This window comes from Aptenodytes patagonicus, unplaced genomic scaffold, assembly GCF_965638725.1.
Source record: "Aptenodytes patagonicus unplaced genomic scaffold, bAptPat1.pri.cur scaffold_71, whole genome shotgun sequence".
Lineage (NCBI taxonomy): Eukaryota > Metazoa > Chordata > Aves > Sphenisciformes > Spheniscidae > Aptenodytes > Aptenodytes patagonicus.
Genome location: NW_027472020.1, coordinates 265,179 through 282,495, shown reverse-complemented (window position 1 = coordinate 282,495; position 17,317 = coordinate 265,179). Strand labels below are relative to the sequence as shown.

Sequence of the window (17,317 nt, the reverse complement as noted above, 5' to 3'; positions counted from 1 at the left end):
AAGTCCCCAAAATATTGAGCAATGCGGAGCAGCCTCCTCCAAAACCATGCCATGCAGGTGCGATGGTGGCAGCTCAGATCAGCAATATCTCCTCATCCCAACCTCCGATCCTCTGAGTGCAAGATGGGCACTAACACCGCATTGACTGCCAAGATCTAGGACATTTTGAGGGCCTCCTACAAGCCTTTTCAGCTAGCAACAGCACGCTTGTTGCAAGTCAGGTGGCTTACCAATAAACGCCACAACAAAGTTGACACGAGGGCTTATGCTATGGCCCTGATTAGTTAAAGTGGTATTTGATCTCGGGATTACCTGGATCGTGTCTTTGCTGAAAAGGTGCCTCACTTGCGGCCCCTTCTCTGTCTCAGTGGAGGAGGAAAGAAAGAAGGAGGAAAGGACTTTTTTTTTCTCTAGTCTACTTTGCTTTGAACAGCCAAACCAGCGTTTTAAATGGATGTTGACGTATCTTAAGACGGGTCCCTGAGTCCTCTACAGCTTCCAAATCATCCAAAAGTGTCCCCTGTACACCTGCTGATGCTATGCCAGTTCTGGTGCAATACAAGAGAAAGTTGTGGAAAGCATCTTCGTGGGACCTGTTTGCAGATGTCACTTCCCAGCCATTTGTCTGCAGGTTGCTGGACTACAGACACCTCTAGTCTTGGGACTCTTGGGTTAGACACAGGCATGATGGGAGCGAAGGAAAAAATAGAAGGGGAAGGTTGGATTCTGTGGTCTGGGAAATGGAAACAAGAATAAAAGACCTTGCTACAACTGAGCCTCTTTGTCACTCGTAGTGAGGAAGATGCTTAAGGCAAGACAGAATAGATAATGGCCACCTTCTGTCCACCAGTTCAGGGGAGGTATGAGGCGGACAATGGTTCATGGGGCAAAGAGACAGCCCAAAGCTGATCTAGAGCTGTGGGAGGAAAAGATCTCTGAAAACACAGTATCAAGCCCAAAACATGCAACATCCAGGGTGTAGCTTCCCCCAAGCTCCCAGCTATGGTTGGCGGCTTAACTTCATTATGCATCACTTCCTCTCCCTGCCCCTCTGACAACTTAACTTGAGTCAGACAGATCAAGAAGGCAAGATAGAGCAATCAGGCAGCACAATCCTCTCCTGGACAGGCTGGCACAGAGCCCTGAGCACCCCCTGGGTCACGGTGCCATGATCGTCTACTGCCTCGTGATATTCCTCAGTGAGTCACTCATCCCCACATTGCTCTCTCCTCTCCTCTCCTCTCCTCTCCTCTCCTCTCCTCTCCTCTCCTCTCCTCTCCTCTCCTCTCCTCTCCTCTCCTCTCCTCTCCTCTCCTCTCCTCTCCTCTCCTCTCCTCTCCCTCCCCTCCCCCTCCCCTCCTCTCCTCTTGTCTTCTCCATGCCTATGCTTTTTCTCCTTTTTCCTCTTCTCTCGTTTCTTCCCCTCTCCCTTCTCCAGTCTTTTCCTTTCTTTTATCTCTAGGCCGCCTTCTGCCTTATAGCTCTCTCGAGTCCTTTCTTTTGCAGCCATCATCTCTTCTTTCTCTCTCTCCATTCTGGCTTTCAATCCAATCTTCCCTCCTGTCTTTCATCCTCCTCTCTATAACCCTGTTCCTCTTTCTCCTCTCCTCCCCTCTTTCCACTCCCCTTCCCTTAGACCCTCAATAATCAAACACTGGAACCAGATTTCCTGGAGAGGTGGTCGATGCCCCGAAACCTGTCAGTGTTTAAGAAGCATTTGGACAATGGGCTTAATAACATGCTTTAACTTTTGGTCAGCCCTGAAATGGTCACGCATTTGGAGTAGATTATGGCTGTAGTTCCCGTCTAACTGAAAAATATTCTGTTCTAGTCTAGTCTAGTCTATTCTGGCCTAGCCTATCCTAATAATATATTTCTCTGGTGGGTTGATGCAGTTAGTGCTGTCCTGTCACCTGGCTATCCGTATTCTCAGGAGATGAAGAACATTTGGCTGAAAACTCGGTACTGTGGTGCTGGAGAGGATCCCAACAAGTGATCTTCTTTGTGGTAAAGGGGTCTGGCTGTTAAATATCGCTTCCACCATTGTGTGCCTTTCTGGTGTAGATGCTTGTGAAATCCTATCTGATCAGTTGTTCTGCTTTCTTTTTTCGGTCTGGTTCCTCGCTTGAGAACCAGACTAGGACTACTTCATTCCAGACAAGGGGTGAAACAAAGATATGATCTGTCTAAGAACAATCTCTCAGGTCAAAACTGTGCTCCAGGACTTTAAATGCTCAAGGCTGCCTCTCTCCCACCTCTGTTCAGCACTAATTTTTCAGCATCATCAGTGGGGGGTTGAAAAGAAGGGACGTGCACCTGCACACATCCTCTTCCTGTGTGCACCTCACCCCATTACAAAGGACACTACGTTCAGTTGCTCTGTGTGGGGGAGACACTTTTCAGCATAAAGCATCTGATTAGATCTGCTGCCACACACTTGGAACAGCAAAACCCAACTACACCCACCATCGCTAGTCCAGTGAGATGGATCCAGGGTCCTCTCCCCGCTGCTGCCCGTTCCCAGCCTCCCCACTCCGTGGACTCCCAAAATTATTTCCAGACAGTCCTAAGGTTCTGGGAGAACTTGAGGTTAGCTGAGACCTTATCCTGGGTTGCCACATTGGCAACACTTGCACGGCACTTAATGTCTTGACTGAATCAGCCAAACATAGGCAAGATGAGTCTCTATGGCATCACCAACAGAAGTCAAGACAAAAATACAGGTGCTTGGATTACTCTCAAGTTGCCCAAGTCTAAACTGTTTTTTCAAGGAAGCAGAAAGGAAGAGGCCAACAGGTTTGGGATGTGCTGCCCTCTCTCCATGGGGAGAAAAAATTTTGATGGATGGAGATAGTTTTTCTCCTTTCTTCCTCTTTCCATTACTTATTTAACTTTTTTTGTCTCAACCCGCTGAGTTCTCTTGTTTTTGTTCTTCCTAGTCTCTTCTCCCATCCTGCTGCATGCAGGGAGAAAGGTGTCTGTGTGGGGCTGCTCTGCCAGCCAGGGCCAGCCCACCACAGCTCACAGGCCCTCCTCATCTGTAATCCAAGCAACAACTCCCACCTCATAGCTGGCAAGAGACCCTCAAAGATTCCTTTCTGCAACCTGGTATTTGATGCAACTAGACCTTGAGCTCATCCTGTCCTGCACCCCGGCTCAATGCCTCTTTCTCCCTTGGTAGAACCCATGAGATCGCCCATCCTTCCTAACGCCGTAAGGACTCCAGCAGCCCCATTTCTTTAAGTTTCAGGATATCATTTCCCAGTGCTGATTCAATCAATTGCTCGGCAATCACCAAATTGCTTCTAACAGGAGACATAATCTCATCCAACATGTGTTCCATGTAGCTAAAAGATAAGTTCAGGGGCATGTTGAGGTTTGTAGATTTTTTTTTTCCCCCCCATGGGTGGCGTCATTGGCACATGAAATTGTTTTCACAGGTTTTCTCCATGGTCTAGGCTTTCCATGCCACGGTGGCACAAAAAGGAACCATGACCTGTGTGAATCCATATGATGTTGTGGAGGGGCTGCCCTCTTGATTGGTAGCCAAAAGGGGCAGGACTTCATAGGGCAGTTGCTGCCTAAGTCACTTCTTTTCTCTCCTTTTTGCAGCCTCCTCTCTCTTGTCATCTCAATGCCCCTCTCTCGCGGCTTTCCTCCAGCTGCTACCGTTGGCTGTGTCTTCTGCAGGTAAGCACTGCTGGAGCTCTCACAAGATGCTCTCCAGGTGAACTGAGCCTTTGACAACAAGGTGGGGTTGAGCTGTGCTTTGTAAAATGGAGGGAAAAGGGGTGTCTCTCTTTCCTTTCCTCTCTGAAAGTTCCCTCCCATCCTCCAAAGCCTTTCTTTCTTCCCCAGACCCTCTGCCAGCCCCTACGCTCTCCGCAGACCCCAGATATGATGTCTATTATGAAGGAGAAGTTGTCACTTTGAAGTGCTTGGCTGCGAAAAACAGGAAAATTGGTGGATTTCGGTTTTTCAACCAAAGTGGGGAGCAAATACACCTGCAAGCACCTTACTCCCTCCTGATTGCCAGGTTCCAGCTCACAGCTACAAAAGCATCTGCTGGGGAATACACGTGCATGTACTTTGAGGAGGACTCTGGACAAGAAAGGCCTTCCAGTAGGAGCCTCCCTCTTTCAGTTAAGGTACAGGGTAAGTTGGTCTCGTTTATATGCCTTGAGAACGATCAGCCCGGACAGCGCACACCTCCCTTTAAAGCATGATCTTGTCCGATGACCCTATCCTTTGGTTGCCAATGGACAGATGAAGTTGCTCTGGCTTCTCACAAGCTCCTTGTGTGCTCCTGGATTTCTCTTGAGAAAGCAGGACTAAGTTGGCCTAACAGCTGTGTCACCTCCAAGAGGTCTTACAGCAGTGAGCCTCCCCAAGCCTTTCATTAGGGCTTGGGGTGCATTACATGCCTTCCTGCGTTGGGCACGTAAAAATACTTCTTTTCTGCACTTCAGTGAATACAGAGAAACTGCTTAAGCTACCTCGAATTCTTATTGAGAATCGTGGGTCTTTCCTTCATCTGCCCACGCTTCAAGAAGGGCACAGAAAAGAGAGACACAAGTGACTCCCCAGAAGCTGTTCTGTGGTTCATTTTGTCGAGGCTGAGTCGTGACATTGGGAAAAATCATGGGGTTTACGCACAGGTCCTGATGTCAATAGATGGCGGATTGCTTGGGGTTTTGTTGTTTTTTTCCTCCAGCTGCTCCCATGGCCCCAACTTTGTCCCTGGATCCTCAGCAGCAGGTCTATAGACCTGGGAACTGTGTCAAGCTAGTCTGCTCCTTCCACTCATCTCCAGCCTATGTTAGAGAAGTCCAGTACTATGCAGACTTTGGACTTCAGATCTCCATCCTAGTATCGAATGTGAACAACTACAGCTACAATCTCAGGATCAAGGGAGAGAATGACTCTGGGTCTTACAGTTGTGCCTATTATGTAATTAAGTCTGGACGTCCCGTTCTCTCAGAAACGAGCTGTGGTGTCAATGTCAATGTGAAAAGTGAGTTTTCAAACCCCTCCTCACTAGAGCATCTAGTAGCTACTGACCCATCATTAGCTAATTCATTCCCTGTGTGCTTGCCTATGGATTCATCCATGAGTTTCATCTCCACCCCTCCCTGTCCTATGACCATCCATCTCTTTGCCTCAGTCTCTCTTTCCATCACTAAATGAGGTCATTGCCATACCTGCCCATGTTTTTAAGGGGAGATACTGGAGAAAAAGATCTCAATGAAAAGTCTGTAACATCACTTTATCTGGTTTTAGCATGTGTGTGGGGTTTTTTTGGGGGTGGGGGGGCAAGGAATGTCGTGTCATGCTAAAATCACCATTGAATCTTTCCCAGGCCATAAAATCAGCTGGATTCCAGACATCATTGTTGGGGGTTCATTCTTTACCATCAATGGCCTCATCTTTTTCTTCTCCCACTGCCTGATGAAGAGAAGAGGTAAATATTTTACTTTCATTAGGCCACACTAATTCTTAGACTCCTGGGAATTCATTTTCTTTGCCAAATAATTACCTGGTTTGACTGTTATTCCACCTTTTTTCCCAAAGAAAAAATGGAACCTAACAAACATTTTGTTCAAAGGTGTTTTGGGAGGATGTTCTGGACAGAGAATTTGAAAAGTATTGCTCCTCAGTCGTAGTTGACTCACTATCCCTGGAGTTATTTAAAAGACTTGTAGATGTGGCACTTAGGGACATGGTTTAATGGTAGTGTTAAGTTTACGGTTGGACTCAATGATCATAAAGGTATTTTCCAACTTAAATTATTCTATGATTCTCACCCTCCTCCCTCCTTTGATCCCCTCATCTGTCTCCCTTAGAGGTCCAAGACTGAAGAGAAGCCATTTCCGATGCTGCTGCTTCCTTCATTTGCAGATGTGGAAGAGGGATTCCGGATGGAATAAGAATTCCCTAAAGGTTTTGCTCCATTTAGCTAAGGCAATCTGTTCCCTCGGGTCCTGCCTCGTTCCTCGTTGTCTGCCTCAGACTTCCCAAGAGGCAAAAGTGCTGCATGTTTGACTGACATTGATTTGGCTGCTCCTTTCTTCTGTGCAGACCCCCGTGCCTTCCAACCTGCCTCGGCTCTCTCCGAATAAAGCTGGATGTGTGTTTGGGTCTTGTGGGTTTCACTGAAAGATGCACATGTCCATGTGCCTTCCCAAAGCGTGTGCTTGTATTTGTGTATATGTGCATGCCTCTGCTCCATCTCACCCATAATCCCACAATGTTCCCATTATCCCTGGTTCTTATTTGCATCTGAAAGAGGTTGGCGAAGCAATGGAGGCAGACAGAGGAAGGCTGAGAAGAAAGAAGTTGTAGAGAGAGTCCCCAAAGCAGAACAGGTCCTTTGGTAACTCATCAACCCAGCAGCCACTGCTGTCATTCTGTCTCCTCGCCCGGGGTTGTCCCTGTCCCTGATGTTAGGGCAAAGGCATCCAAGGGGGGGAGGGGGGGGGGGTGCAGTGGGTGCTGGGAGAGCCACCACAGAGGGGGCAGGTGACTGGGCGGGGGGGGGAGCTCTGGGACAGCAGTGAAGGGGCACTGAGAAAATGGTGCAATCTGGGGGAAAGTGGGGATTTGCCAGGCACTGCAGGAGTATGGGGTATATCAAGGACTGTAGGAGGAGCATATGGGGCTTTGTAGCGATATAGTGTTGGTGGGGGTGGCTGATGGGGGCATTGTGATATTAAGGGATATGTGAAGAAGGGATATTGCATTTTTGAGGGCTGTATGTATGATATATGGGAGCTGTGGGTCTAGAATACGAGGGGAGATTTAGGTTGGACATAAGGAAGACTTTTTTTTATGATGAGGGTGGTAAGACACTGGAACAGGTTGCCCAGAGTTGTGGATTCCTCATCATTGGATTTGTTCAAGGTCAAGTTGGACGGGCCTTTGAACCACCTGATCTAGTAAAAGACGTCCCTGCTGATGGCGGGGGGGTTGTCCCTTCCAACCCAAGCCATTCTGTGATACTTTGGTTCTATGATTCTATGACCATGGAAAAATGAGGGGCTGTGGGGGAGCTGGAGTTGCAGGGATGAAATATTGAGGCAGTAGAAGTATAGGGGGTACTGTGGGCATATGGCATCTGTGGGGACGAGATCAGGGTCGGCTTTGGGTTTGCCAAACCATTTTGGCTGTAGAGATGGGCTATAGGGACAGTGAGGAGGGAATATGAGGTTTGTAGGGGTAGATGGATGGATGAATGGATGTTTGCAGTTTGTGTTGCTCTATGAGATTGTCCTTGTGTGACTTGCGGGATGGGAGAAGGGAAACAGGGTGGGAGAAAGGAACCAGACTTCATGTTGGATTACCAGGTTGGAATGGGATGTGGGGGTGTAGGGTGGCTGTCAGGCTATAGTGTGGGAGTGGGGATGGAGTGGACGATGGATTATAAGATAGCAGTAGAGGAGTACAGCAAGTATTCTTTGGGCTATGGGGTGAGAATGCGGCTTTGAGGTAGGCGGTGGGAGGGAAGCTATAGGGTGATTACTTGCCCATGGTGTAGAATTGGGCTACATGGTGCGAGTGGGTCTATGCAGCAAGATTCGTGTTACGGAGCAGGCATTACGCTCTGGGATAGAAGTGAGGCTACAGGACTGGAGTGGTGCTATAGGTAAGGTTTTATGCTATGGAGAAAGAGTGGACCAAGAAACAGGAAGCCAGATGGTGGAAACAGCACTTGGGCGTAGGATTTTGTTTATGCGGAGACAGTGCAGATGTGGGGTGAGAGGGGGCTATGGGGTGTGAGGGGGCTGTGGTTTACTAGGGAGTGAGTTGGTGGTGTTGTGGCAGTGGGAGTGGGCCTGTGTGGTCAATGTTGGTCTTTGGGGGGGGGGGGGAGGGTTGGTATATGGAGTGGGAGTGGCATGATGGGATGGCACAATGGGATGGGTGTTTGGGCAGGAGGTGGGAGTGGGGCTGTGGGATCGAGGGGGCACAGGCACAGGTTATGGGGTGGGAGCGCAGGATGGAGTAGGAGTGGGGCTATGGCTTAGGCACTGGGCTATGGGCTTGCAATGCATGTCATGCTGCATAACAGGACCCCATACGGATTGGTGCCATGAGGTAGCCCGCATGCTGCCACAAGAACTTCTGGTAGCAGGTCTCTGGGCTGCCCATAGGGCAGGAGCAGCATTGCGATCAACCACAGAGCCTTCATGGCCCTGGTTACCTGGGAAGGGAATTGTAAGGGCAACCCCCATTGTACGGGCAACCACTGTGGTATCCGGGTGCCCCTGCTGCACCCAACTGCTCCCCAGGAGAGACCCAGATGTCCCGGCTCCCTCTGCCCCCCCGCAACCCCTTAGGGGACCCAGGCATGCTGTCTCCCCCATTCAACCCCACAAGCAGCCCTGCCCTCCATGGGTCCTGGGCAACTGGATGCGCCAACCTACCTCATTGTCCCTTGTCGTCGTGTCCCCCCCCCCGCCCCATTCCTACCCACCCAGGACCCAGATGTCCATGCTCCACCCCACACACCCAAGTACACCCAGATCCCTCCTGGCCCCCAGCCACAGGCTCTCCCCTAATTACCCAGTGCTATCCACAATTAATTAGGAGGGAGCAGCCTTCCCCTTAACCCCATAGCATGTCAGGGCACTGTTAGGGTGTTGTTCGCAGAATGCGGGCCCTTCCCCCATCCCCTACTTTCTTCCACCCCTTCCCAGTGTCCTCCAAACCCTCCCAGTTGCCCTGTACACCCTTCCATTGCACCACAGCTCTTCTTCTCACCTCATAAAGACCCTATTTTTTTCCCAGGTCCCCAGCACTCCCAGGACTTGTGTCTTCTCTCCTGGGGGACCTGCACCAATCTCCTCTGTAGGTTGTCCCCCGGTCCCTCTCCCTCTGCAATTGCTCAAACCACAGGGGTGTGACTTCCCTTCAGCACAAATCAACAGGAAACACTTAACACAGGAGGAGACAGCAAAACCACAGCACGGAGAGGAACCAGGCAAGGGTTGAAGGACCTGAGACAGCACTTGGGGATGTAAGGAGTACATGGACTGGGGTAACTTGGGCCCTGCTACTCTAAAATGAGCCATTATCCCCTAGTAGGTGTCCCCATCCCTACCTGGGCAATTGTCCCTGGAGAAACCAGTCTCTTCCCTGTGTTGGTAGCTTGGAAACATGCCCAACATCTTCCAGCCATCCTGGGGCTCCAGGTGCTCTTCGTCTGAGCAACCTTCCATCTACCTCCTTGCTTGCTCCACCACTGTTAAGGTGCCCCTGCAACCTGCCATGTCCATGCAAAAGGAAACTTTCGTTTTTTCCCCTTTTTCTGCCACAGAGAGATTATGAAATTTCTTCTTTTTGTTTGGAGGGGGGTTTTTTCAGCATTTTCCGGTTATTTGTGCATCAGACATTGAGAATTTCCCCACTGACTCAAGGCTGCAAATGGGCAAGTCCTTCCCGTATGAAAACTAGCAGGAAACGCTGTGGTCTGAAACAGAAACACAAACTGATGAGCTCATCATCCTACATCAGATTAAACAAAAAGACCTGCATGAAGATGCAGGTTTTCACACTGCAGGTGCCCAGGAGCTGGCAGAAAAAGTGCACGGGCCTGGGACCCCCGTGGCATGCTAAGAAATGTAGTCCCCGTCATGGCGGCCACGCCGGAGCCCACAGCACCAGTGGGCATGCACAAGGTGCTGCAGCACGCTGGGAGATGTCGTACCGGGGCAAAGAAAGGCAGTGCATCCGCACCGGCTTCGTCTCTCCTCCCTGTCAGGCACTGGCGGGACCGTCCCCTCTGCCGTGCCCAAATGGCCTCCAAGGCCCGGAAAGGCCTGAGGGAAGGGCCGGACCTGCCTTAGTTTAGTAAAACGAAACCAGTAAACTAAAACTGAGGCTTTCGACCCTACAAATGAGGATTAAAACACTACAAATGAGGCTTTGGATTCTAAAAATGAAGATTTGGATCTGAAACTGATTCTTAAAAAGGAGGCTTTCAGCCCTGAAAAAGATGTTTGGATGCTAAAAAAGAGGCTTTGAGGCCTCAAATGAGGTTTTGTTCCCTAAAGTGAGGGCTTGGACCATAATAAAATGAGTCTTCATGCCCTAGAATTGGTGCTTTGGACTCTAAGACTCTGGAAACTAAAAATGACGTTTTGGGCCTGAAAATGAGACTTCAGACTCTATAAATGTAGCTTTGGACCTTAAAAAAAAAAAAGTGGCTTTTGATCCTAAAAATGAGGAAGCACAGAAGGGCAAATCCTGCCAAAGGGCCCAGGGAAACCACCCCTCTGTCAGCCATCTGGTTTGAGCCCGGTCTCTGTGCCTGGGCAGCCTTTGGGCACTCCCAAGCCTGGCATTCCCTGTCTTCCGCACAAGCAAAAGCCAGAGGAGGAAAAGGCGGAGATGGGGCCAGGGGGGCAAGAGAAACGTCCGTCCCGAGAGACGGAAGCCCACAGGAAGGTCCTGAAGCAAAGAGACACCCCCCACCCCCAAGCTCCACGGGCACCAAATCCCATTACTGACATGCTGAAGGAGGCTGACAGGATTTCCCTGTACCTAAACTGAGCCCGTTTCAGGTGTCCTCAGCACTGGGACAATGTTTCACCTGTTGGAAAAGAGGTGCCAGCGACTACCAGCCATGCTGCTGCATTGCCCGTCTGCTGCCCAGGAATTAAACCATGTTTCCTTCTTGGTGGGAAACTTTGGGGATCAGTATGAAAGGAAGCACCCACACAGGTTCCACAGGCACAAGGTGGGACACGCACAACTCCAATCACATGTCAGAACAAACATGTTTTACCCAAAGGGTGGGTAGATCTGGTGGAATCGCTAACCTCAGGGGTGTCAAGCTTCCACTAAGAACAACAAATGAGACTTGGGACACTCAAAAGGAGGGTTTGGGCCTTAAAAATGGGGCTTTGGAAATGAAGATGAGGTTTTGAACCCTGAAATTAGGTTTTGGCCCTAAAATGAGGCAGTGGGAATCTAACCGCGGGAGTGACAAGCTTCCACTATGAACAACCCGGACCAGCCGGGTGAGGCCTGCTCCGGGCATGGGGTTGGGCTGGAGACCTCTTGATGTCCCTCTGACCTGATTGAGTACGTTGGCTTAATGATTTCCCTCTGTAGAAAGGCCTAGCTTGTAAAGCTCAGCTCAATGGGGTGACACTACAGACGCCCCAGTGAGACACATCTCACCCCCACACTGAGCTCCTGGTTCTGGGTAGGTCTCTCCATTTTGGTCCTTCAACAAGGTCTTCCAATTCCCAGCCTGGCACCCTCGGATCGCTTGCAAACCGGTGCAGAAAGATCTGCCCCTGCAAAGTGAAATTCAGCTTTGCAGACCCTCATCACTCGCTCGCGCCAGTGTCCTCAGGAACAACCTTTGCTCAAGGTCAGGGACTGCATCTTTAGGGCGGCATCAGGGTGGCCCCTTCCCCCCGGGATGCTGGAGGGGGTCCTAAGCAGAAGCTTCCCGTAAGGACGGTTTGGTTCCTGGGTTGCATAGGATGGATTTGGGCAAGGAGGAAAATGCCAGGAAACAGCAGGGGACGCGAGTGCCACCGTGCTGGGACTGGAGGTGGACCTTCTGTCAGCGTGGGTGGCCCACGGGATGGCCAAACAGGGCACCTACCTGGAGGATTTCATAAGTAGAGGTAGAAACTGGATATAAATTGGGTCATCTGGGAGATAAATAGGATAGTAGAGAGCCCTGGCTCTACCCCAGGTGGAAATAGAAAGTCCAGGCCAGCGGAGCTGGGCTCAGCCTTGCTCTCTTTCCTTCCCCGGTCCCTTATGGCCCTGGGCGTAAGCTTAGGTGGCCTCCGCTGCCCCTGCACGTACGCGCCCTCCATGCCTCCCCAGCTGCACTTGCATCCTCTCCTTTCCCCTCCAGGGATCTTCAGTTCTTCACAACATTGCTCCAAGTGCCTGGTTGCCCTCTCTTGCCCCCAAAACCACCTTCCTTTCCATAGCGGCCATGGAAAAGGTCCTTTGGATGGAAGAGGTCCCGAGGGAAGGTCCCTCAGATGGCCCCGCTTCCAGGGCCCCGCTCGGCTGATCTCGGAGCCAACCGTAAAAAACCCTTCTCCCCCGTTCCGGTTGCGAACAATTCAAAAAAAGTCAACGCCCTTTTGCAACTTCTCTGTGTTTTTATTCATCTCTTTTTCCCCGATCCCTCCAGGTGGGGCCTCTCCAGCCGAGGGAGCGCTGAGCTCGTCTTCAGCGCAAGGCATCGCCTCGAGCCACTTGCACCAAAACAGAGGTGTTCGTCGAGGGGTGCCTCGAACGTGCGGGCCTCAGCGCTCCGCATCCAGAATACAGACTTCTGAGGTTATTCCAGTACTGGCCAGAAGCTCTCAGGACTGAAGTTCACAGTTTTCTCCATCTTGGTCTCGGCAGCGGCTGCCTGAGAACCTCGTAGGCGGGCTCCTCGCGCAGGCTGGCCTCAGAGCTCGTTACCGATAAGACGGCGATTACGGGTGTTACGAAGGTCGCCACTTCCTGAGCGTGGGAGGGCTTGGCTTTCGCCGTCTGCGTCGTGGCAATTTCAGCGAGGATTTTCTCCACTAGTCCTCCTCCTCCTCCTCCTCCTCCGTAGCTCTGAAGTTCTGCTGCCTGCGCTCGGCTCTGCCTTGGTGCTTGGCCGGTGGGCGCGGGTTTGCCCTTGGGTTGGCCGGTCGCAGGCTGCTTTTTTCCAGAGGAACCGCCTGGGATGACCCGCCGCTGCCTGGAAGGACACAATGGGAGAGGTCTAACCTGAGGAGGTCGATGGGTTTGTCGCCACATCCCGCCCTCGCGAGCCACGCGCCTCTTTGTGCAGCCGCCGGCGGCTCGGCTGAGGAAACCCCCTGAGCCAGGACCCTCGGCTGCCGCACGGCTGTCCCCGTGCACAGCTCAGGAGGCCACGCTGGGGCTCTCCTGAAGGGTCCGAGAGGAAGCAGCTCTGTAAAACGGGGGGCTCCCGGCAGCCCCATCCCGCCCCTCCGGGCGCTGCCGTCACCACTGTTGGGCGGCGAGTGTTTGGGGCTGGGCAACGGGCTCTTGCCGGGTCAGGAAATCACAGAATCACAGAAGGCTTTGGGTTGGAAGGGGCTTCTGAAGGTCGTCTAGTCCAAGCCTCCCTGCGAGGAGCAGGGCCGTCTTCGACTAGATCAGGTCGCTCAGAGGCCCCCTCCAACCTGACCTTGAACGTTTCCCGGGATGGGGCAGTGACCGCCTCTCTGGGCAAAAGGAGCCCGTGCAGACGCCAGCCCTGAGCCTCACCTGACCCGAGAGCTTCTCCTCCTCCTCTTCCCCCTGATTTCCCAGAACGGTGGTATCTCATCATTTCTCGAGCTTGGACTAGCTGGAAAGGGAAAACCAGGGAATCCCACTGGAAACAGGAAGGAGAGACCTCGTCAGAAGAGCGTCGCCGGGACGCTGCCGGCCCCGGTGACAGGCAGCGCTGCTCAGGCCTCTTTCCAAAGCATCCGAGAGGGCCGTTCTGCTCCCCCTCCCATCCGCTGTCTCCAGAGGCCCGGCACCCTCCCCAGCACCGGCGCTTGCCCCGGTTCCCCACTTCCAACGTGCTTTTGCAATCGCCTCATCAGCGCCCGGGTTGGGACTGAGGGGGCTGGGTGATGCCGGGGAGGTGACAGGGACACTTTTGGTGGGGTCACTTCTGAGGGGGGAGGAGAGGGCCTTGGATCACCATCCTCCCACCGTACCCTTGGGCACGTCCCACCCCAGGGCTCCGTTTCGGTGAAGCCGACGAGTCGTCGGGAGAAAAGGCTGGGCCGAGCTGGCATGAAGCTTTGGCCCAAGTCGGAGCCTTTTGACCCGCAACGCCGGTGCTTTTCCCCACCCGACGACAGAACTTGGTTGCCCGTGCCGTGGAAAGGAGCCGGGAGCTGCTTTACCTTTTGTGCCTTGCCCGAGGTGTGGCAAACCCTCCCTTCTCATCTGCTTGTCCCCGCCGGGGACTCGCCTCGAGGTCTTGAGAAGAGGCCTGGGCAGCGGCTCGGCCACAAGCTCCGTTTCAAACCTGGCAACAAGGAGAAGACGCCGACGTGACCCAGAGCACCACCAGCACTCGCTCGCCGCAATCACCTGCTGACGGGCAGACTTTGGAAGGGCCGTAAAGGCCGTTCTTTTCCCCAAGTCTACCGTGTTTTTCCAACGTCTACCGTGCCCCACCCGCAAGGACAGCCCTGGGAAATGGAGTCCCCTGGCAAAGAAGCCCTGGCCGCCACGGGAAGAAAATGTTGCCTAAATTCCTCTGTCTTTCCCATCAGATCTGCCTCGTGGGACCGACTACAGCCTGGGGACGCCAACAAGAGCCGCTGCCTGGTTGTCCCCATGGGAGGACATCCGTGGTCACAAGGAGCAAATGCTACCTTGAGCGTCTGCACCAACCAGCGGCTGCAGCCGCCAACGTACTCACTCGGGAAAGAGGATGACGCGGCCGGAAACACTCAGCGAGGCCACGGGTGCCACCCGGGACACCAGCATGTCCAGCAGCCAGGGGACCTGCAAGGGAGGACCACAAAGATGGCAGGATGCCCTCTGCACGGCCGAGGCGCTCCGAATCGGAGGAGCCCGAGGCAGGGGGAGTTGTTAGGACCGTAGCTCTCGCCTCGCTCAAGTGGGATGACCGCATCCCAGCCGGGCCACGCGTGGGCAGCGCCACGACACCGCCGTGGGAGTGCCCGCGCCACAGCAAAACTGAAACGCTCACCTTGAAAACAGCTTTTGCCAGGTTCTTCTTCCCGGACAAGGTCTCCAGGAAGTCGTAGTAGAATTTCATTTCCACTCTCCTGCCTTCGATGAGGAGCACCCCAACGTTCCTCAGGACGAGGGCAACATTCGCCCCCTTCCCCAGGCAGTGAGAGAGGAGGGACGTGACGCCTAGGATGCAGCCCTCCACTTTTCGCCGGGACACAGAGGCGTCCGTGGCCACCTTGGCGTATTTCAGAGGCTCCAGCTCCTTATCGCCTGGAAAAGCACAAGAAGGGGATGGAGGCGCTCGCCCACTGGCCTTTCCACAGGCGTTTCCCAAGGGCTGCTTACTGCAGTCATCGCATCGCCCCCCCCAGGAAAAAAAAAAAACATTTTTGGGCCTGCTCTGCAGAGAGGGAGTTGCTTTAGCAGAGCATCTCAGACCCAGGGCAGGGATGAAACGACCCTGCAGCCAGCCAGGGTTTAATCCGACGTCTTACCGGGCAGGTAGTCCTTGTCGTCCATCAGGTTGTGGACAACCGCCAGGTTCCTGGCCAGGCGAAAGACAGGCCTCTGGATAATCACCGCCTCGTTCCCAGCCTGGATCCACTGGGGGACAGCGTCGAAGGAGCCGAGGGTTGGAATTCGGACTCCCTGGAGCAGGAGAGAAGGCAAGGGCTGCAGAGTGAGGGACTGGCTGGAGGGAAGAGCTGGGAGTGGCCCTGTCCAGGGACGGTGCTTTGGACCAGACCCTGCCCGCTCCTGCTGTTCAGAGACGCGAGCCAGGGCAGTGGGGAGAGCTTTAAGGAGGAGCTGCCGAGCCCTCTCCTTCCCTTTCCCCTGCCCCAAAAAAGCAGTGCTGGAGTCAGGGCAGAAGCAGCCCGAGGGCATCCAGGGGTCTCCAGCGACCGGGATCAGCCCTGCGGTACAATACCACCTGCCGGAGGTGATACCACCCTTGCACGAGCCCTGCTTGTCCCCCAGCGGGGACTTTTGGGGTGAGTTTCCTGCTTTCTGAGGAGGGAAAAGTAACTGCAGGCCATGCCCCAGGCCCGTGGGGACTCCCCACTCCCCTGGGTGGACTAAGAGGATGCGGGTGTCGCCCCACCTTGTGCAGCAGGAGCTGTTCTTGAACGTAGCCAGCCACTGCGTCCCAGACGGCGGTTCGCTCTGGAAAGCAAAGGAAAACCAGGTTGCGCTCTGCGTCTGCCAGCTCTCAACCCTCCAACACCCCCTGAGCTCTGGCACATTGCCAGATGTAAAGTGACATTGATGTCCCCGGCCCCAGATGGAAACACCCCTGCGATGGCTGCACTGCCGAGTCTCACCCACACAGCGCTACAACCGTTGGTCCTGTAAGCACTCCCGCGGTGGCTGTGGATGCCTGTACCTTTGGTGGTGATGCTGGGCATCATGAAGGCGTGCTCCATCCCGTCCCAGAAGTCCATCTTGATCCGCCTCACGCTCAAGGGTTGCTCCTCAGCAGCGACAGCCCTGTGGGAGCTCATCCCTGCCTTCGTCCTACGGACGCTCCTCCAGGGTGCGGGACCCACCGTCCCGGCGGCCCCTTTTGTAGCCCTGCGCGGCCGTGTCACAGAACCAGTGTGACACCACGGTGACGTGGCCGCCGCTGGCTCTGCCGCCCACTGTGACACGCCAGTGACCTGCCGCTCGCTGTGACCAGGGCTGCCGTCGGCTCCTTCCTCCGTGCACACCGTCCAGCCGACGTACGGCCGCGCTGGCCCAGCCCCGTAATCCTGCGCATTCTCCTCGAACCGGCAGAGAGCGCAGATGGAAACTGCGTGCTCTTGTCGATCAGCCCCGGCGGGATACGCTTGGCCGTCCCACGCTGGGCAAAAATCCTTATTTTACCCCAGCTGCCACAAACAGACCCTTCACAGAACCAAAGAATCGTAGATACAAGTTATATTACAGCCAAGAGGTGAACCCCCAAGCGGTTAAGAGCACGGAACTAACGGCAACGACAGGATTTGCCCGTAAACCGTCGACTTACCCGGTTTTGGCCCTCGTGGGACGCAGCGCGAGGGGATCGGATCGCTTCACCATTCTGCGATACTGACACCGCCCGGACGGTTGAGGTCACCCCCAAAATTTTAATTCAGGTAAACTTCACGTTATTCGGCTCAGCCTAACCACGGCGCAAAACCTTTCTCTCTCAAATATTCTGAAGGAAGAGGAAAAAGAAAATTAGCGATTTATCCTTGGGCAGTTTCTTGTCCGAATACGCTTTTTTCAGCCCACTTGAGGCTTACCATTTTTCCCTCCTCTTCAATTTAAAAATAAATAAACGAATCTCTCTATCATTCTTCATTTTCCAAACGTTGGAGGCTTTGATCTTCCTCGTTCCTCCGCCTTCGCAGATCTCTTGCAGACTCCTCCGCTACCAATGAGGTGCTGAATATTAAAGAAATTTGTCCTGATGTGAATTCTGCAGCATAAGAAACGATTAAAACAATGGTTTTCATAATTCAGACCTTTTTTCCCTCGTTTTCCTGTAATCCCCTGAAGTTTCCCAAACTACTGAATTCAGTGGCAAGATCTCTGTGCGTCCCCTGGTTATCGCTCCGGTCCTGCAGGCGTTTTGCTCCTTTTGCTCCTTTTTTTTCTTTTT

The 17,317-nt window shown here is 53.2% G+C and overlaps 2 protein-coding genes and 1 long non-coding RNA gene across 4 annotated transcripts; 1 reads left to right on the top strand and 2 right to left on the bottom strand.

Moving 5' to 3' along the window:
- The first annotated feature begins 1,085 nt into the window (after positions 1 to 1,085).
- LOC143173385 (uncharacterized) lies at positions 1,086 to 6,186 on the top strand. 2 transcript variants are annotated; one of them, XM_076363609.1, is made up of 6 exons: positions 1,086 to 1,199; positions 3,613 to 3,690; positions 3,859 to 4,155; positions 4,715 to 5,014; positions 5,360 to 5,461; positions 5,844 to 6,186. In XM_076363609.1, the coding sequence occupies exons 1-6, from the start codon at positions 1,169 to 1,171 to the stop codon at positions 5,855 to 5,857; spliced, it is 822 nt and encodes a 273-aa protein (XP_076219724.1). In that variant the 5' UTR covers positions 1,086 to 1,168; the 3' UTR covers positions 5,858 to 6,186. The 2 variants fall into 2 exon arrangements, with proteins under 2 accessions (XP_076219724.1, XP_076219725.1); XM_076363610.1 differs by lacking the exon at positions 3,613 to 3,690.
- Positions 6,187 to 12,121: 5,935 nt separating this feature from the next.
- LOC143173384 (uncharacterized) lies at positions 12,122 to 16,097 on the bottom strand. Its single transcript, XM_076363608.1, has 8 exons — positions 16,076 to 16,097; positions 15,794 to 15,900; positions 15,186 to 15,339; positions 14,705 to 14,961; positions 14,411 to 14,496; positions 13,887 to 14,011; positions 13,252 to 13,360; positions 12,122 to 12,715 (listed from the first exon to the last, which is right to left on the bottom strand). The coding sequence occupies exons 1-8, from the start codon at positions 16,095 to 16,097 to the stop codon at positions 12,358 to 12,360; spliced, it is 1,218 nt and encodes a 405-aa protein (XP_076219723.1). The 3' UTR covers positions 12,122 to 12,357.
- Positions 16,095 to 17,312, bottom strand: LOC143173399 (uncharacterized). The gene is made up of 4 exons (XR_012997547.1): positions 17,181 to 17,312; positions 16,959 to 17,100; positions 16,700 to 16,870; positions 16,095 to 16,578 (listed from the first exon to the last, which is right to left on the bottom strand). It is a non-coding gene; the product is annotated as an uncharacterized LOC143173399 (long non-coding RNA).
- Positions 17,313 to 17,317: the final 5 nt, after the last annotated feature.